The 21,112-nt window shown below is 47.3% G+C and overlaps 2 protein-coding genes across 2 annotated transcripts; one reads left to right on the top strand and one right to left on the bottom strand.

Annotated features, from left to right (window-relative positions):
• Positions 1-257: 257 nt before the first annotated feature.
• Positions 258-2,306, top strand: MARCKSL1 (MARCKS like 1). The gene is made up of 2 exons (XM_067311384.1): positions 258-442; positions 938-2,306. The coding sequence occupies exons 1-2, from the start codon at positions 347-349 to the stop codon at positions 1,559-1,561; spliced, it is 720 nt and encodes a 239-aa protein (XP_067167485.1). The 5' UTR covers positions 258-346; the 3' UTR covers positions 1,562-2,306.
• Positions 2,307-4,363: 2,057 nt separating this feature from the next.
• On the bottom strand, positions 4,364-21,052 carry HDAC1 (histone deacetylase 1). Its single transcript, XM_067311364.1, has 15 exons — positions 20,944-21,052; positions 15,861-15,973; positions 15,319-15,436; positions 12,454-12,528; positions 11,103-11,241; positions 10,324-10,465; positions 9,242-9,334; positions 8,837-8,945; positions 8,517-8,657; positions 7,930-8,038; positions 7,694-7,824; positions 6,802-6,948; positions 6,489-6,537; positions 5,991-6,063; positions 4,364-5,119 (listed from the first exon to the last, which is right to left on the bottom strand). Exons 1-14 carry the CDS (start codon positions 20,990-20,992, stop codon positions 6,036-6,038), a joined length of 1,443 nt encoding a protein of 480 aa, XP_067167465.1. The 5' UTR covers positions 20,993-21,052; the 3' UTR covers positions 4,364-5,119; positions 5,991-6,035.
• Positions 21,053-21,112: the final 60 nt, after the last annotated feature.

The following is a 21,112-nucleotide window of genomic DNA, read 5'->3' as shown; positions in this document are numbered from 1 at the left end:
CGGCAGCGCGGGGGCAGCTGCACGGCGGAGGTGACGGCGTCGGGGGCAGCTGCGTTGGGGACTCCCCCTCGGGGGCGATGGAGCGGGGGGGGGGGGGGAGCTGCCCCCGCCGCCCTTCCCCAGCGCCGCCCGCGGCCGGGGCGGGAGAAACCCCCCCCCCCCATCCCCGACGGGGCGGCGGCGGCGGCCCCCCGCCTCCGGGGCGGGCTCGAGACGGCGGCCCGCCCCCGCCCCGCGCCTTATTACCGGGGCGGCGGGGGGCTCTGCCCACTGCCTCTCGGCGCCGCTCGCCCGCCGAGCCCAGCGCCGCGGCGGGGCTGCCGGCTCCGCGCCGACGTGCCGCACCATGGGCAGCCAGGGCTCCAAGGCGGCCAAGGCGGAGGTGAGCGCCCAGCCGGCCGGGGCCGCCGCCGCCGCCGAGCCCGCCAAGGCCAACGGGCAGGTAGGTGCCGGGGGGGGGCGGGCGCCGGGGGGGCCCCGCCGGGGCGGACAAAGGAGGCGGCGGCCGCCGCGCACCGGCGCCGCCTGCCCCCGGGGCCGCTTCCCCCCCCCACCGTCCGCCCCGGCGGCCGGTACCGGGCGGGGGCGCCGCCGGCGGAGCCCCGTCGGCCGCCCCGCCCCGGCACCGGGCGTGGAGCGCGGGCGCCGCCCGGTGGCGGCGCAGCTCGACCCGTGCAACCCCCTTCTCTCCCCCCCTCCCCCTCCCCCGAGCCCCCGCACCGTCTGCCCGGTGCAGCCCCGTGCCCCGGCTCGGGCCACCCCGGTGCAGCCGCCGCCCCGTGCACACGGGCTGGGTTTTCCCGGCTGAGCCTCGCCCCCGCCATCGCTTGCTGCAGAAGGGGGGGGGGGTTGGGGGTGCTTTTTTTTGGGGGGGGGGGAGAGGGGGGGGTTAATTCTGGCTCCAGCGGTGCCTAACGCGGCGGTGCGCTCTCCGCAGGAGAATGGCCACGTGAAGCTCAACGGGGACATGACGCCCAAGGCGGGCGTCGAGGCTGCGCCCCTGAACGGCAACGGCTCTGCTGAACCCCTCAAGGAGGAGAGCAAGGGCGAGGCGGGCGGCGGGGATGCCATCGAGCCTGCCCCCGCCGCCGAAGGCGGGGAGGCTAAGCCCGAAGGCGCTGCGGCCCCCAAAGACACCCCCAAGAAGAAGAAGAAGTTCTCATTCAAGAAGTCCTTCAAGCTGAGCGGGATCTCGTTCAGGAAGAACAAGAAAGAAGCCGGGGACTCCTCCGCGTCCTCTCCCACAGAGGACCAAGGCAAAGCAGACGCCAAGGGAGAGGAGAACCCCGCTTGCTCCACGAGTGACACGGAGCCGACGGCTCCTCCCCAGGAAGGGAAAGCGGAGGAGAAGGGCAGTGCAGGGGAGAGCACTACCACTGCTGATGGGCAGCAGGAAGCTGAGCCCAAGAGGGAGGATGCAGAAGCAGGGGAAACCAAGGAGGAAGAGAAGCAGCAGCCAGGGGAAAGCCAGGGGGATACAGCCAAACCAGAGGAGCCCTCAAAACCTGCAGGGCCTGAGCCTACAACAACTCCTGCGGCAGCCGAGCAGAAGGAAGAGTAGAGCCCACTTGGTATTGTCCTAACTTAAGACTCTTATGCTGTCTTCTTCATCCCCGTAACACCACGGACTCGCTGCCTTGCCCACACACCTTCCGTATTCAACGTAGAACTGACAAACGCTCTCTAAAATTGCCCCCCCTGAGTTATTTCTTCCCCTCTCCTGTTAGAAAACTGGTCTGGATTCCCACCACCATCACCACAACTTGGAGTAGTTTTACCTGAATCCTTTAAAACTGTGGAGGAAGACTATCCTGGACATAACTGGAATTTACAGTTTGATAAGAACCCAGATTTTTACATCCTGCTCTGGTATCTCTGCTGGCCTCCTGACTGTTCCCACTATCTTCCAAGCAGCCTTTGAAGCCCAGCAAGCCAGTGACTGTTCAATGGATTCTTTTTCTCAGTTCACATTCCTGGTTCTGACTTCATTTAAAGTATTTTGTGCTTTTTATAGAAACCAATGGTTTAAAAGCTAATCTGTTTAGTTTTTTTATAATGTCTTACTATTGGCTTAAAACCATAAAGCTTGTAAGTCCGCTGTGTTTAATTCTGCTTCTAAGGGATAACTTTTGGGGTGTGGGGGTGGAGGGAGGGGGTGTGCCAGCTGTATAATGTGAAACAATGTTGTTTTCTCTGTAAATAATTTTTTAATGGCCAAAACACTTAATTTGCAATTTTCTAACTTCTAAAAAAGCTGTATGGGTTTTATTGTAACATTTGAAAGGAATAAATGGTGACCCCCTTTATGGGTGAGCTTGAGTCCTTCTTGTCTCAGATGCCAAACAAGGGCCAGTGAAGATAGCAGTTGCTGATTTAGTTCACCAGCTGCTGCATTTAATCACTCTAGCCCTAGCTCTGCTAGCAGTTAATTGACTTGCAGCAGATGTAGAGCTACAGCCACAAAGGACTTTCTCACACAAGCCTCTTGCCACTGCCTTAAGATCACTGTTCATCTAGCTGCTCCGGACCTCTGTTTTCTTAGAGGTCTACCCAAACTTCTCCTGGGGGGTGGAAGGTGAGCCCACTCTTTACTCAAACAGGTGCAGGAAGGTACTGAATGAAGTTTCTCAGTGTAGGTTTTTTGGGTTTTTTTAATGCATAGTTCCTTTAGAAAAAAACTCAGCATAAAATCTGTTCTTCTCTCCTAAAGAGGAGTACCAGATCATAACTATGGTCTTTGCCTCCTTCTAAGCACTGGGAGGGAAGATTCACTTCCCAAGGAAAAAAATGAAAGCAAAGCAGGTGCCTCTATCACTTCTACTGTGATCTGTGCAGGGATACAGGCCAGCTAGGCATAAAACAGGGTAGGAGCACTACCCTGCTACAGCAGCTCAGAGCATGAAGGTTACAGCCTCATTAAGAGCTCTTGCTGCCAGCTTATTGACTGTAGCAACAGTTCACAGCCTCTTTCAGTTGGTGGCCTACTTCCAATTCCCTGATCGATCAACTGCCTCTGCTATTTCAGCTGGCAGAGAGGAGTCCAGGGAAAAGTGAGGCCCACCATCGGCACCGTGCCTGGTAAGCCAGGGGCTGGTGCAGGGATGATAGATGCTCTCCCGCAGCCCTTGAGGTAGATGGAAGCGGCCTGACTCTTAGTTTTTTTACGCAGTGCATCCTATCAATGGTGCAAAACTAAAGCAAGGGACCTGCTCCCAGATTCAGCAGCTGAGGGGCCAAACCTGGTCTTTTAAATAGAGGCACTGTGATCTGCACAGCATTTCTAAGCTTGCAGGATTGCTCCGTGTGCCACGCTAGACGCAGCTGCGGTATGCTCCAGCTGAGATATCGGGCTCAACGCATCTGACAGGGCGAGCAGCATTCGCTACCATACAGCCTCACGGCAGCCATTTTAAGAAACACTGAAACAGAGAGAAGGACTGCAGTGGCACACGGGCAGGCGTAAACTTGAATTGTACAGTTATTTTTGTTGAAAGAAAGAGCATTTTGATTGTCTGCTATAGGAAGAAGGATAACTAAGTATACTGGAGTATTATTACAGCAATGAAAGTCAAGTGGGCCACTCAAAGCTTTTCTTTAACTAAATAAACAGAAGATTTTACGAACCTTCAGTCTGCATTTCAGCTATGTGATCAGCACTCAGTTCTAGCAAGGCAAAATTAACCTGCTCCTATTTCATTAAAGAAATTTTTTCACTTCAATACCAGATAAAAAGCGCTTAAATTCATCCAAAAAATGGTCCCTTCCCATGACTAATTATTCCCGTTCCAGATTAACATTGCTCTCAAAGCAAGAGCCAGCTGCATGAAGTACTAAACTCTGAACAAACCGCAAACCCAGTGAGCATCAGCAAAGCTGCTGGATGTGAACGCAGATGTAATTTAGGGAAGAGAGAAGAATAACCCAGTGATCTTTAGTGGAAGAGGTGTGAGCAAACAAAACCGATGGTATTTCCACTTACCTTTCCTGGAGAGAAGAGTCACGAGGAGAATTTCAAGGCTATTTTATAAAGTGGAGGAAAAAAAAGGCTACAAAAGGAACTAAAGCAAGCTTTTACATGTAGCACAGAGTATGTATCACATAAAATGCTATAGGCTTCGACGGATCAATTTTGGCCAACATATCTAGCCCCCTTCTGGAAAGAGGGGGGGGAAAATAATCCTGCCTCACCTTTCCCCCCAAAGCCTTATTTCAGCTGTCTTTTGTTGTTGTTGGAAGCTATACCACATCATGATCATGATCAAGCTACTGCACCATTTTCCAGCAATGACTGAAAACAAACAGAACTCCCACTCTAACCTAGTGTTTCCTCTCAGCAGAAAGCAGTACAAACTCACGCCAACCATAGAAATGTACCAGTTTTATTACAAAGATTCTCAAAATTCAAAATAAAAGCATCTTTAAAAAACCACAATATATTTTCCCCCCAGACACAAAGATACACTGATCTCTCTCGCTTCACATACAAACACTGAAGAGCGGGAGTGACATGTCACTCAGATTCAAAGAGACTAAAAAACTCACGGTGGAAAAGGGGAAAAAAAGTATTTAAAAAAATAAAACATTTAAAAAATAACCTGTGTTAAGTTAGCAGCATTATTAGAGTTGAAACCATCAGCAGCGCTCCGTGGGAGGTACAGATCCTCTTGTGGACAGAGGAATCCCCCTGAGAAAGGAGAGCAGTGAGTCAAAACTGCCTGCAAAACTTCTGCAAAGCTGGAGCTCAGCAAAGCATTTCACAGAAAACTCATCTAACAATCAGCTGTAAAAAGTGAGATGCAAGAAAAAGGCCAGTTCTGGTCACAAAAGACCTTTGGGGGTGAGATAATGTGTGGGAGCAGGAAGAGGAGTAGTTATAAAAATGCACAGAGCCCCATCTGCTGTTCCCTTGTAAAGATAACAGCTCAGACTGCAGATAAAAAGGTTCTCCATGTTTACTGGCCTTGACAGCAAGAGAGAGAAAAGGTTCAATTTGAAAACATTTGTACTTCACTTCAGAGAAGAATTTTTCAGTGAGTGACACACGTCGACAAGAGGTTTCAGCTGGGCTCTGTTCGGTCTGGTCTTTAGATGACTTGGGAATTTCTGCAGTGGTTTCGGCCTAGGACACAGATCGGTACTGAGAAAGCACGTTACAGCATACGTAGCCAAGGGCAGAACAAGCAGGGAAAGAGAAGTTGGAGGCCAAATGGGCAGTAACTCACTTCCCCCCCCGCGAAGAGGGGCATTGGTACAGAAAAAGAAAAATGTATAAAAAATTCATCCCTTTTCTTACTTGAGATGCATAATGTTGCCACACTAACTGGATCTGCAAGATCGTGGAAAATGTTAACCACCACATTAGGGTGATTTTCATTTTGTGTTTTCCAGATCTGCACCTGGAGGGCTCTTGGGCTGATTCACTAAAGCGCTTTTCAGATCTGCTTTTAAGCTGCTTCATCTCTTTCCACAAGTTTGCTGCAGGGAGGTAGCCAACTCTATTCAAGAACTGCACTATTTGACCCTGAGAAGTGGCACCAGCTTGCAGTTACTTGCCATGGTGGAATCAGACTGAAGACCAAAGGAACAGTCAGTCTCTCACAGGCTTCATTTGGGAACTCATATCTCCCACCAAACAAACAAAAAAAAATTTCATGGCCATCTTTCCACCTAACCTGAAATGCAGATACTACTTCTACTTAAATTATTCTTTTTCAAGGGTGGTTATTTCAGAGGAGAAAGTAAAGAAAGGAAGTGATTTTTTAAAGACACACCAAGGAGGCAGTGGAAGGCAAGAGTGAAACTTCCCAGTCACCAATTCTGGGCAGTGCAGGTCTGTCTACTCCGCAGAATCCTCCCTATCTGCTCCCAGCGGAGTGCAGCAAGGAATAATTTACAGTTCTCAAGTCATTTATATATTTATATAGAAATATATACAGAAACATATATAAAATATAAATCCTGTGGAATGGGAGGCAACCAGAGAAGCTAACCTATGATAACTACGCACTGACAGGTACTGTCCAGCTGCAGCCATCTTAGGCAGATTTAGTCTCTTCCTTCACCCTGTGAAAGCAAGAAGTGGAGAGTTTGCTTTAGACAAACAACTCAGGCTGTGCCAAAGCTTTAACAACAGGCTAGAGCCACAACACAAATAATGCTGCTTAGATGGCCTATCCTAAAAACACTTACCATACTCTGATGTCAAGCTTTATCTAAAACTTGCGCATTGCTGACATGCAAAATGTTACTGAATGAATGCCTGGCATTTTTCAGCCCTTTTCACTGAGGGCTCTTGCAGTGCTTTATCAGTTATGCTGTTCAACGCAAGCAAACTCCTTCCTATCACAAACACACAACAAAGCTATCCAAACTACCATGTCTCACCTCCAACCCTGCAAGGTACGCAACATGCCAACACAGGCATAGGCAGATGCATAAGGAAATACAAACGCAGCTATTTAACTGCCAAGCCAGGATACAGGGCTCACCCTTTGGGTTCTGCTTTCTCCTCTTTTGCTTTTTCCTCTTCTTTCTCATCTAGAAAAGAAAAAAAGACACATAGTAGAGCAGTAGGAAAACAGCCTGCAGGGACATGGGACATGAAAATGGAAAGAGGATGTTAGACCAGAACTGATTTTTTTCAGGCACAAATTAAAAATCAGAAAGTAGAGCTCCTCTCAGTCCTTCAGAAAGAATAAACGTCCCAAGCCATGAGAGAACAAGACAGAGCCAAGGGTATATGCATGCCAGAAAAAGTTCCATGAAGCTAGGAGGACTTACAGTCCTAGCTCTCATGCTTACCTTTCTTCTCCTCTTCCTCCTTTTCTTCTTCTGTTTTCACACGCTTAGCCTTCTTAAAGTTGGCAACATTTTTGCGGCCTCCTTCCCCTTCATCTTCAGAGTCGGAGAATTCTTCGTCACAGGATATTCTCTTATCAGAATTGCGGACTGAGAATGAAGGGGACAAGTGGTTGTTTCAGTGGGTTTAGAAGTCAGGAAACAGCAAACACTAACTTCTCACACTGGAATGAACTGAGCCTAAATAAGTCACAATAAAGCCACAAGAAAAACACTTCATCTTTCTACCTGCTTTATCTGTTAACTGATCGCTCTTGACTGCTTATGCCTAAGATCCAAGACCATATATGCAACTTGGATTAGGCACAGAGCAATGTTTAGACTTGACAGCATAAGCAGGTTAACCAACCTCACACTGAGAAAGTCTGACTGCCAGGTCTAAAGGCCATCAGCCAATCTGGATATAAACCAGTGTTTTCACTGTGGAAGGCAACTTCTGGGATCCAACCTGCCAGTCTCCTGGAAAGTACTCTGTCATTGCATCCACACCACAGTAATTGTTTAAACTCTCACATTAAAGCCCAGGTTCTTCCATTACAGAAATTATCTGGCAAAGGTGCCGTTTCTTCAAGGGAGAAGGAATCTACCGGCCCTGCAATGCTTAGCATCAGGGCTTGATTTTATAAAACCAATCACAAAGGTGATTCAAACTGAAGGACTCCAGAGTCAAGAGAGAAATCTGTATCATATATCCTCCTCTCTTTAACAGAGTAACTCAGCTTAGAGCCTGCACACCTCCCCAGCTTCCTGATCCTGTTCAGCTGTGGCACCCACAGGCTCTGCACAGCGTGTTTCCCAGCAACGCAATGCAACCATGCGCAAGGCAAGCACTCACTTGAAATGCGTTTCTCAGGATCTTCTTCCTCTTCATCTCCACTGTCTTCCTGAACAGCATCCTCAGGAATTGGCTGCATCTGGACGCCAGGGGCATGAGGCAGCATGCGCAAATTCTCAAAGAGACGTTGCCTAGATCCAGCCAAGAAAGGAACACCTCCATCAGCAAGGAGCCATCCACAGCTGTGAAGCCCCCAGCAGAAGATGCCAGTCTTGCTATGAGAAGCAAACACTTACTTGATCTTTTCGAGATACTCATTTGTATTCTGGTTGGTCATGTTTGAGGGACTGATGTGGAGTTTAAAGTCCGGCCCAAAGTACTCAAAATAATCATTATATGGAAGTTCTGCAGAAAAGTCAAACCAGAGCAAATACCAAATTATCACTGGACCACTAGTGAAATACACACTGCACTTCAGTGCAACGTAAAGACACAAGTGCACTACCCTAGAGGTAAGAGCTGAAGTTCTCATAGGCAAAACTCAGATCAAAGCAGACAACTCGGCAACAGTGAGGTCAAAGCTCACCTGGCAGTCAAACACTATTAGCATGCACAAAAGTTTTCAGTAGAAGGCCATCTCATTTCAGTAAGACAGCAAGACTGCTGGATACTTTTTGCTGGCGGTGAGAGCTACAGGACTAAAATGTAAACAAGAACAGCTACTACAAATTAGGTTTTCTAAAAACTCTTCCACAGTAATAATCAAGAGCTAGTGAAATATCTCAGGGTTGTTACACCTCACACAGCAACATCATTTTCCTGAGCTCTGTTACTACATAGTCATTTTCTTACTCTTGCTTCAAAGACTCCAGGGGAGAATTACCGTTTGGAATTTCAGTGTCCAAAGCCACAGCAGTCTCGTAGGTCCAGCATCTAGCCACATTGCGGATTGTATAGCCACCTCCTCCCAGCATCAGCATAGGCAAATTAAAACTTTTTACAAACTCCACACACTTGGCATGACCTGTAGCAAAGGCAGTGGGAAAAAGGTCATAACCTCATGGCATAAGGAAGAAAAACTTTTCAATGCAATCTAACTATATTAGTTATGCCAGTTTAACATGGACACTCTACTGCACAGCTCCAGCCTCTCAAGATCACAGACCCGGCCCGGCTACTTTGGTGGCAACGCTGTACTCTTACCTTTGATGGTCAGATTAAAACAACCCAGCCTGTCCCCTGACAGAGAATCCGATCCGCATTGCAAGACAACTGCACTAGGCTGGAACGTCTCCATCACTTTAGATATCACCTAAACAAGAAACCCGTTGTTACACACTCTCCACAGGACAGTGTCACAATAACACAGCAATGTCCATGTCAGTAAGTGACATGAAGACATCCCTAGTGTTCTCACAGCTGTTGACTCCCCTATACTGATAACACTGGGGCTCTTACAAACAGAAGTCTACAGATGACAGGCTGCAATTGTTAGGCAGGAATACAGCCCTGAAGAATCTTATAACAGAGGACAATCTCCCCAAAGAGCGCTCCCCCGAGCCACCAAGACGACAAAGTATCACCCCATCACTCAGCAAAGACGCTTACCGGCTTGAATATTGCCTCATACGACTCATCATCAATTCCGTCCCGGAGGGGATAGTTGACAGCATAATACTTGCCTTTGCCTGCACCAATATCCTATTAGAGTGAAAGACAGGAGAGACCACAATGTCACCAAAGAACCAAGTGCAACACACAAACCATGTGCCAACTTAGGAAGGGAAGTCTGGGATTCCATCAGTCTTATCCAAATCTAAGCCTAGGCTCTCTGGGACAAATACTGTCTTGGCATAAAAAGACAAGAGCCAGTTGACTCCAACAGAGCCATGGCAGAGCCATGGCAACGTGGCATAAGTGGGTGCACTTGGCCCTCACTATTCAACTCACTACCTAGACATTAAATGTCTGAGAATATTGTGGAATTACATTCAGAAAAGGGAATGAAACAAGCACCTTGGCATTCAACCTACACCATAATCATTTCCTCAACAGGTAATCACTCACAAGTGAAAGGCAAGAGAATTAGATCAGGGGAATGCAATTCCATATTACACTAAAAAGGGCATAAAATGAGTAAAGGACCTTTCACCCCGAGAACAGCATGCTGGCAACAGCAGAAGTCAAAGTGAACCACACCTGTATCTAACTTAAAAGAGTGCCACAGGTAACACCACATGATTCATTAACACTCAGAACTGACTCATAGGAGGAAATGCCGACAAGATATACCAACACACACAAAAGCACTCCCTGATAAATATACACCAAAAAGCTCCTGTGACCAAACTCAGTTTGCAAGTAGCTACAGATGACCAAGATGCCATCTTCAGAGTCACCTTTCTGAGCATAATCCCACCAGAAGGCTGCCAAATGACTGATATTCAATTCCTAGTTTTATTACTGTACAGACTATACATGATCACAGGAACAAAGCACCCACTCCAGGAGTGGAGCCAGCTGCCTCACATATACACATTTCCTCCTCAGTAAAAGGATGCTATTTTGAGAGCATACATTTAAAGGAGGAAAACCCAGAAGAACAATGATTTTAGTCAAATTAGCATGACAGCAAAGAGATGGAAGAAACCAAATTTCAAGGGAATTTTCTGTTAAGTCTTCATTCTCACCCTCAGGTCCCCTGTTCCTGGGAAGTATTCTCCATACTTATGAAAGGACACAGTCATGACACGGTCTGTGGTATAAAACGCTTCCTCCACGCCGTCTCCATGGTGAATATCAATGTCAATATACAGCACTCTCTGATGATACCTAGGATCAGAAGGGAGTCAAAATGCTGCATTTCTTCAGAGTAGAAGCTGCCTTCACCAGCAGAGCAAATGGGAGGAGAGCAAAGAACGCGGTGCTAATCCCCAGGCTGCACAGCTACCAGCCAGCTGTCTCTCTGGAGTCAAAGCAAAAGAGGTGCGCAGAACAGCCATATGCCTTGGTCAGCAGTGGAACAGAATCACCGAGGAAAACAAAGTGGCTTTTACCGCTGCAACTGATCTTTGAAGGCAGATTCAACTCATTTCATTCACATTCAACCAATAGACTCTGCGTTTTATGTTCAAGCCTCCCACTGAGGTTTGCCTTGAGCAAAAAGCTGTCAGGGTGGTAACCAACAGACACATCTTACAGCAGTGCACCCTTTTTGTGGGGGGGAAGAATGGTCTAAGAGCAGTCAGACAATGCTCCAAACCTTTTGCCTACTGCACAATGCCACAATTAGAGAGACCCCTTCTAGAGAGAGGGCACTGCATCCCAAAAGATATCTGATTAAACCCTCCCCAGAAAACACAGAGCTACAAAGGTAACAAAAGGAGCAGACAGGAAAAAGAAATGCTAAAATTTCAGAGGAAATGCAGCAGAAAGGACAAATGAAAGGGGTAAGTGGTACTGTGCATACTTCAGGAGCTCCAAGATAGCTAAGACAATGTCGTTGACATAACAGAAGCCAGAAGCCTCTGACTTCTTAGCATGGTGAAGGCCTCCTGCCCAATTCACGGCAATATCTGTCTGTTGCTTGTTCAGCTTCACAGCACTGGCTGTAGGGATAAAAATTATAAAATGTTAGCATGAGGGCAAAGGACTCAGGACAGAGACTGAGGGGCAAAACACAGGTCCTTTACGATCACATCATCGCTTGTGTGTGTGTGGAGAGGGTATTTTACAAAGCACAAACCCAAAGTTTTAAACACTGGATGTCTCAACAAACTAACAAAAGGCAAGGGAAAAGAAATTCAGCCTCTATTTTGCCTGCACAAACCTTTGACCACTTCCCACTTGTGCCTCAGAGCATAAAATCTGCAAAAACAAGCCCACAGCATTCTAGCTTGGGTCGCAGCTGAGCGTAGTCTAGATTTCTCATTGCCCCCGACAAAAAACTGTAACAAAAAGTTTTATCTAACATATATTTAGGCCCTCACAAAAATGCATTTAGGCAAAGGAAGTTCTCCTCTTCCCCCAGCTCCTTCACAAAGTTTCCGCAATTTTGCAAGTCTCCCAGGACGAAAATAAATGATATTTTCTGTGGGATCTACAGCCTTGGGACCAGAGACCATAACTATTTCAAAAACTGCTATAGTCAGTACTTGTATAACTGCTGAAGTGTGTTACAGGAAATAAAGATTTCTCGATGTCATTGTGGGAGTAGCAGCCACAAAGTTTTAACGCCTATGTACAGTAATAGAGTTCCGCAATACTTTGTCTTTCTGCAACAAAGTATCTGAAAACAGTGAAAGCATTTTAAATGTTCCAGCTTTCAGAGAGCTTTCTGAAACCTTTCAAATCCTATTTTGCCTCATATCCAGAGACAAGTAGCTTTTTGTTAAAAGCAACAGAAAAAGTAGTTTTCCTTTCCACATTACACCGACCTGGAACAAGGCTTTTTACAAACAAGGAAGATACCTTTTCTGTAAAGCTCACGTGAATTTTTTATTAAACCCTCATTGCTGTTCTTGTTTTTAAGTCATCACTTGCAATGTTGTTACATCACTCAGACATTTCTTCATACATTCACTGAAGTAACTTGGACTAGTGAAGATATGCTTAACAAATGTAGAGAGATCTGTCAATATGCAAAGCCTTCTCACATGAGAAGAAATATGGATCTAGTTTTTAAAGAAATTAGAAATAGGTTCACAGGGCTTCAGTGAGTTCCCCACTACCACCATCAACAAATTTCTCTCCTAGACAGAAATATATCACATACATCTGCTTAAGAGAAGAAGAAAAGCACATATGACTTGCGAGCTTACCAACTGAGCCTCCAGCAGAGAGCTGACAAAATTCAAACAACCCATCAAATACAGGGCAGTCTTCCCCAACATTGACTTGAAAAGAATACAAAAGAGTTAGTAAGAGAAAATCACAAATAAATGGCAAAGCCTATACTACCAACCTGATTTAAAAGCCGAGCGGATAAATTATCAAACATTTTAAGCAAAATGTCACGCGCGTACAATAAAAAGTTAATGCAATCAACCTTGGATTTCCCAATGAGGCAAAAAGGTTTACTGCTGCTACTTTAAGGAAGATGCTCCCGACCTTCCTACACTTTGTAAGGAAACATGAAAGCAGGTTCCACAAGCTCTGGCGAGAGAAGCACGCCATCTACCGGAGTATGCTACAAGGGGACCCAAAAACCAGTCAGTCGTGTTGGAAAATGAGTGGGCGGAGAAGAGATGCTATCAATAAAAGCTGTGTCATATTGATACACATCCTTAGCCGTAACTTGAATGTCATTTGTTGAGACTGCACATTTACAGTATTTTGTTCTATTCCAGCAGCACACGCTGGTCACCAGGGGCGTGTGATGCAAACGGCGCAAAATGGGCGCCAGCGCCCGTTGCTATCCCACGCGGGTCACGAACAGAACCGGGCCCGTCCCTGGAAGCTTACACCTCGCAGGAGCAGCACTGCCTAGCCCCCAGGCTCCGCGCTTCAGCCCCGGGAGAGGGCACCGCATCTGCTGGGGGGAGCGTTGCCATTTCAGGGACTACAGAGCTGACGCTGAGCTCCACGTCACCACCCCATCTCACCCCATCTCACCACGGTGAGCGGGAAAGGTCTTTGCTCCCGCTTCCTGCTGTACTGCTGACACGGAGCTGAGAAAGCAAATAGTGCCAGCACTGCTGGAGGAAAGCGGGGAGACAGTGGATAACTGGGTGTACTCGGGGAGGAATTCACATCCACATCTGTTCTTTTACACTTTGTATATTCCTTTTACTTCATATTGGACAGTCAACTTTTAAGTTCTCAGCAGTACTATCATTTTGGCCTGGATAAATTTCACAGCAAATAGTTTCATGATTAAAAATAAAAACAGTAACAACAAACTTGCACTGAATCTAAGATTTGCTTTTATGAACAAAAAAATCTGTATTTTTGTAACAACATCTGTAGAATATTTTCTTCCACGCTTAATGAGGAAGGAATAAATAGCACAGATCCTTGCAGCATGAGAAACTCCTCAGTGCATAGACTCCACAGAGATTGTATGGTCTGATAAGGGAATTTAAACGGTTTCAATTCAGGACTGAGTTCTCTGAAATGGACAACACCCATCAGGAGACCCAGCAGGAAATAATTGCTCCTGCTTTTCCAACCCTTTCAGCAGGGCACTGCAAGTGGCAGAGTTGAAATAATTAATTCAAAGAGGTGGTTGGAAGCTTTCCCTGTTAAGTGAGGAGGATTTAAGTTGTCAATTTCTGCGTGCTTCCCATTACAACAAATTAAGTTTCTTGCCCTTCAGGTTACAGAGGAGTCTACCCAAGGCCTCCGACAGAGAACAAGGCATTAGCAGAAAAAAATTAAAGACACTGCTCATTAGACACTTCCACTGGAAGGTGGAAACATCCTTAGGGAAATCCCAGCACCTACCCTTTCCTCAAAAATGAAGCTAGAGCACCAAGCAAGCTACAGAGACCTGCCACTGTACTTGGGAGTGGTGACCTTGCCTTCTGTATTGCTAATCTCTGTTCTAAGCCTCTTGAGCTAGTTCCCTAGCTAGGCAGAGGCTAGTATTTTGCAGATCTTGCTGAGAAAAGATCCATCTCCTGCATGTTTATGATTAGTTTTCATATTTTGCCTCTTTCAGGTAAAAACATTTCCGTGAAAGTACAGTGCAGAAAATATTGACTATCAGAGAGCGCAGAGTGGGTGTTTATGAGCCATATCAGCTTCAGGGGTAAACAGTTCAGTTTGTGTAAATATGTACTTTGGTACATTAAAGCATATTATTTTCTGTAGGAAGTCTTTTGACATATATTACTCATGAACCATATTACATTCCTCTTATGCGCTTGCGCCTAAATATCCTGTCCCTTTTGGCTTATACCAGATTTTCAAGTGCATCTGCTTCAGACTCGAGACCCATAATTCTTCCAATTTGGAAATTACACTTATTTCGCATAAATGAACCCCATGGGCTAACAACTGTTTTCTGCTCAAAGACTACAGTGTGCATGATCAAAACACTCTTTAAATGAACTTTGAGCCTTCCCCCACATTTGTCTATACTAGCTAGAAACCTAGTCTGCTGCACAGTAATTGCCAAAGAACATAAAAAGGTTTCTATAACAATAAAGTTGCAAAGAGATTCTTAGTACTTTCACAGACTCAAGAGGTTAGAATGAGAGATTAGCTCTTAAAATTCACCACTCTAACACAGACGAAATGGACAGTTATCACTACGCAACTCAGATAACCTGTATTTCCAAACCCTTCTCTGGACGTGAAAATCCTTCAGTGCTGCTGCAATTTTGGACATAATCAAGTACCTTCTTTAAGGGGGGAAAAAAAAATTGCACAGCCCTTTCCCACCTGAATACCTTTTGGTTAAAGATAAGCAATGACACAAAATACATGCAGCACAAATGGAGTAGTTTGGACATCTCTGAGCCAGGAAGATAATTTAGAAAGGCTCACATTAAAACACAAGGCTAAAAGAGACGGAACCATTTTTAAAACGCTTGATTTGCTAGGTAAATTAAAAATAAATCAGGAGATATTCAAGTTTCCTGGGCTTCCTCCTACTCTTTTTACCACAATCCTCTAAAGTAGACCCAGGAAGCAAGAATTTTACAATTAGCAGAAACTATACCAATATATACATAGCTTACATCGTTGCATCTGCTTGCTGTACTCAGACATGTTATCTGGGCGAATAGATCTCAGAAATTTTATGTAGTCATCACTGTGGTACTTGGTCATTTCTTCTGCATTTGCCTTGTGAGGACGCTGCAAGGACAAAAAGAAAGCAAGGTTTGTTTTGAAATATATCTCTTCTCTCTCCCTAATTCCTATCCGCAATCTCAGATTTACTCTCAGGAATAGCAGAAAACTCAAAACAGCAGCATTGAAGAAGAGAAACTGATTTTCATAGGCAAGATTTATTGGAGACTGGAACTTTTCACATATCCAGACAGAGAAAATATTTAAGTTACAGGGAGGAAAGCAATTTTCCAGTTTTCAAAGCTTATCTGAAGCAAAGAACATCTCACTACAAGAAAGCAGAAATATATCAACTCAACTATTTCCCCCCACCTCTCCTCTTTGGCTTGTCAAGAGAGAGCATGACCGTCTGAAGCATCAGAGCTAAAACCTTACAGGTAAAATAAGACCTCTCCTACACATTTTTCTTCATGACCAGCCCTGTACTTACATATATCTCCATCTTCCTGTAGAGGCCATAGTTCAGCAGTAGGTTGTGGGTCATCCGGATCCTGTGGGGTTTCATTGGATGTCCCTGGCCATAATAGTAGTTTCCAACATCACCTAGGAGCAAAAAGGATTCAGTTACAGCAGGGAAAAATATGAATTCCTTCAAACAGAATCACAGCTGAGCTTCAGGAACCACCATCAGTTCATCTGTCATTTTATCTGTCCTTCAGCACTGCATCTCTTCACAGGGTCTTGCTCGCACACATATCTCTGTAGATTCAGAAAACTTTATCCTCGACTCAGATGAGACAGACATTTGTAAAACAAGGTTTGGCCAAACAAGGGAGTTTTTAATGCTGATGCTGGGAAAGGTACTCCAGGTACAGACAGTCTGAGCAACTAAAATCGTACTGTAGAAGTTAAAAAGGGGGAGCTCCAGCTTCCCCTGGGCAGGGCAGCTTTGGGCACCACATTTGCCTATCCTCGCTCAACAAAGGACAATTCTCTAACACCCTCTTAAGATGGTTCTGATCCATTTATGACACCTCATATTTACAGAGCGTACAGATTTCACTGGAGAAATGCAGCCGCACTGGGAGCAGAGACGCAGGTGCCAAGAGGCCTGCAAGTTTAACCCCGGCTCAGGCAGTGACTCATCCCACACAGCAGGTCTGTCAGTTTCCTGCCATTTCCTCAACAGAAACGGGATACAAAGTAGCTAATTCTCACCCCAAGCAAAACCAATACAGCTGTAATTTTACAGCTCCAATTATTTTTGCCCTTTACCATTGCTTGAAATACTTCAGAAGAATCTCAGCCCCTATCAACCGCGCACCCCCACAGGTGCACCCCGATAAGCTGTTCTTTGGGCACCAATGTTAAGGAAGTTAACTTCCTACAAATGTGCCGCACGGGTCATCTCCCCATGTGGATTCTCTGACACCTAGCGAAAGCTGAGTTTGTACTGCAGTCTCCCATGGCAGGGGCCATTACCTGGTTTTTTTCTTCCTCCTCTCCCAGGGTACTTATTTTCATGAAACTTACAGAAATTTAACTTTTAGATTTCTGCTCCATCTGATTTGTTTAAGAGATGCACAACCTCAAAAGTTGCCGCGAGCAGGAAATAAGCAGACAGCCACATACTAGCAATATCATGTAAGCCTCATTTTCTTGGGGAACCAGACTAAGAAGTTCTTGTAGCTTTACAACTCTCAAACAGTTTAGGAAGCAAGAGACCCAATCCGGTCTGGCTGGTGACTCAGCTGGGAGTATTAATATTTCATCATTAATCTTAACATTCAGGAGAAACTGCTACTTCCTCACAGTGCACAGCTGTAACTCTTCCTCGTGTGGATATGGCTCTATTTTCAGTCAAGCAGATGAAATGGTGCAAATCCCACACCCAAATGATTCTGCTGCTGAAGTTTAACTGCATGTAGCACTACAGTGAAAATGGATGTTCTTTGTCTATGCTAATGTTTTTTACTGAGGCAACTATGTCTATACTAAAACCAGGTTAAATCAAGCTTTGGGGAGCTAGAGGTGCTCAAAACCCTATCTAGAAAACACAAATAAGAAATCACAGAAAGCTCTGGAGAATTATCATCTGCCTTCTTTACTGCAAGCTGTCAATGAAATGCCCCAGGCAAGCCCCAACTTCCAGAGTCTGTTTGGGTTCATTCTGCTAAATATAATGCACCAAACTCCCACAGAGCAGCAGACGAGCCTACAGCTTTTAGCAGCTTGCCTGCATGTTCAAGTCAGCGTAGATTAAGAATGTGTGAACTTAACAGATACCTCTTCCTGTCTGCTAGGGTTAAGTAAGTCCCCACATGGGAGTTAATAAAGGAGAAGTTACTGTTTAAATTCAGATCCTAACTTAGCAGTTCCCAGAATTTCCACAAAGGACCCTTAAGATACCTGACTACTTTTTCCCCAGCTTCCATCTCCTATCTAGACTCTCCCCTGTACTCAGGGAATAATCTCTATGGCAGTTTCCTTCTCCATCCCAGGACACCTTTCTGCCACCTGAAATTTATGCTCAAGGAACAGACCCACCCAGTATCCAGAACAGCCTCCCAAGTGCCCAGGGACCTCCCTTTTAGGAATTACTGCACTAGATTATTCCACCCTTTACCTCCCTGCGTAAGAAAAAGACCATCATAAGCCGGCCTCCTACAATTGCAGAGTATGCCTTCCCTTACAGTAAAAGCACACTCTCGCTCCAGGATGCACAGTGGACGCTTGCCAGCCCCTCATAAAAGAACAGCGGAAACAAGGCACTAAAACTTTACCACAGAGTAAATTAGTGAGGTCAGCTATAGACAAGACTGTATAATGCCAACTTCACATTGCTACCATGTAATAAAGACTACAAGGATATCATCTCTGCTTAGCATTTAAAAGCAAGATGACTAGTTATTTTGTGTTTAAAACATCATCTTGTATCTCTAAAGATTTTAGCTTGCTCACAAACTGACAAGCTCTTTGTGGAAACTTTATATTCTAAGGACAAGGAGCAGTTTGGACACAGAGTTTTCTTTCAACGCCTAGGCCACTTGCACACGTATGTCATTCTGATCCTTCCCGCAACTATTCTTCAAGTTTAAAGTAGGCATTTTAGGGCCCACGGCACCAGTACCCCATTGTATTTTGATCTGCTGGGTATTGCACAGAGATCAGTTGTATGCAGCACTGGGAAGGAAAAAGATGGTCTGTAGAAATCAGGCTCGTTGTTTCACTGCACCGAGAGTCCTAATTCACACTCTACCTTGCCACACTCCCCTGAAGACTCTGGCTGAGTCAGAGACCTGGTACAGCTATTATTGCAGGTTATAAACCTATCACTCAGATTTTGAAAAAATAAATGCCCTCACTATATGCCTGATACACTAAAGCAGTTTAAGAGAGCTCACTTTACTGCCTAATGAACACTGAACACGTCCACTTACCACAGGAAAAAGCACTGAGAAAAAGTTTTTATTTGACTTCAGAGGCTGAAAGCCATGACGAAATAGAGGAGAATTGCACAATACCTTTCACACAGGGTGAACACAGGCGGCAATAAAAATCAGCTCACCCACCACCAAAACACCAGTTTCCCCCTCCAAAGGGGGGGCAGTTGCAAATGCGCGCAGACTGCCCCTGCTAAAGGAGAGGCAGTTGTGAACGTGCACAGAGATGATGCAACTGTGATTTCTCTCAAATAATATAGGGGAAGATAGGGAAGCCACACAAGTTACCTTGTCTGAGATCTGGCCAGCTCTAATACCCTATTACTTGCCTACCCCGATGGGATGATTACATGGCCAGAAAGCAGTGTTTCACTATCCTCGTAAAAGAAAAGCAAAACAAAGCAAAAACACACAGTCTACAATCCAGCCAAGTTTAGAGACAGAATTAAACAATACTCCTAGACGCAGGAACTCCCTGCAAATAACCAAGCCATTGGTCTGGCTGCCAACGTCTTCATTTTGTCCCTTGCTTCATAGTAACACCACTGATCCAAATGGAGTTTCAGGAGTGCCTCTTCCTCTTAACATGGCTCACAAAGGCTTCATCTCCCCTTAACCCTTCCTGTCCCCCAGCATCTCCCTGAGCGCTCCCCATCCCCCCTCAGACACCTTCCTCAGCGTCTTGGCACAGCTCCCAGAGCTCTCTCAGCCCCTTGCCCTTCTCCCCATCTTGGCCCCTTCGGAGCCTTTCCTACTTCCACCCCACCTCCAATGTCCTAGTTTTCCACTCCTCCCCATTTTATTCCACCAACCTCCTCCTGTTTTCCACCAATGCTGCTCCCTATCTTTCCCTTGCCCCTCATCCTTCCCTTCCGCCCTCCAGCGTTCCCCCACATCCCTACGATGAACCCCACTCCTTTGCAGGCCTCCCAGTGCTCCCCTACATCCTTCCCATGCTCCCCACATCCTTTCTGTGACCCCCAGTCTTCCCCAACCCTTCTCCCACCTTCCAGTGTCCCCTACCCCTCCCCTCACTGCAGCCCCCCATACATCTTACCCCCATCCATGCCTTAACCCCTGTGCCCCCATCCCCCAGTGCAGTCCCCATCCCTTACATGCCCCTCAGTGTCCTCCACTAACCCACGCGTACCCCAGTGCAGTCCCCAGCCCCCTATGTCCCCCCTTTATCCATCCCCCTACCCCCCAGTGCAGTCCCCAGCCCCCTATGTCCCCCCATTATCCATCCCCCTACCCCCAATGCAGTCTCCAGCCCCCTATGTCCCCCTATTATCCATCCCCCTACCCCCCAGTGCAGTCCCCAGCCCCCTATGTCCCCCCATTATCCATCCCCCTACCCCCCAGTGCAGTCCCCAGCCCCCTATGTCCCCCTATTATCCATCCCCCTACCCCCCAGTGCAGTCCCCAGCCCCCTATGTCCCCCCATTATCCATCCCCCTACCCCCCAGTGCAGTCCCCAGCCCCCTATGTCCCCCCCTTTATCCATCCCCCTACCCCCCAGAGCAGTCCCCAGCTCCCCATGTCCCTCAGTGCCCCCGTTATCCAGTCCCCCATCCTCTAGTATAGCCCCCATGTCCCCCAGTGCCTCCACTACCCCACCCCCCTCCCCAACGCAGCATCCATCCCCCTATCACCCAGGTCGGCTCACACCCTCCCCATGCCCCCCAGGCCCCCTGTTATCCTCCCCCAGCCTCCAGCGCAGCAGCCAGTACACCCATTATCCAATTCCCAGTGCAGCCCCCAGCCCCCCACATCCCCCAGTCCCCCTTTATCTGTCCCCCAGCGCAGCTCCCAGCCCCCCACATCCTCCAGTGCCCCCATTACCTATCCCCAGTGCAGTCCCCAGCCCCCCACGTCCCCCAGTGCCCCCATTACCCACCCCCCAGGGCAGCTCCCAGCTCCCCAGCCCCCTTCGTTCTCCCCCCCCAGCCCCCAGCGCAGCCCCCCAGGTCCCCCGTACCCCACTGCCCCCCCCACCCCGTCCCCCTGCCGCCTCCCCTCCCCCCCCCGGCGGCCCGTCAGACTCCCGCCCGCCTCCAGCCCCGGCCCCGCCGCCCCCCCCGGCCCGGCGCTGCCCGCAGCCATCCCCGGAGGCGCCGCGCGGCCCCTCACCGTCGTAGTAGTAACAGACTTTCCGCTTGGTCCCCTGCGTCAGCGCCATTTTCCTGCCTCCCGACAGCGACAGACCCTACCGCCGCGCAACCGAACCCGCCCCGGGGCCAGGCGCCCCGCCGCCCCCCCGCAACCCCGCCCCCGCGGGGCAGCCGGCCTATCGGGGAGG

Source organism: Apteryx mantelli, chromosome 27 (genome assembly GCF_036417845.1).
Source record: "Apteryx mantelli isolate bAptMan1 chromosome 27, bAptMan1.hap1, whole genome shotgun sequence".
NCBI classification, from domain to species: domain Eukaryota; kingdom Metazoa; phylum Chordata; class Aves; order Apterygiformes; family Apterygidae; genus Apteryx; species Apteryx mantelli.
Note: the sequence above shows the minus strand (reverse complement) of the source record. Positions and strands in the feature narration are given on the sequence as shown.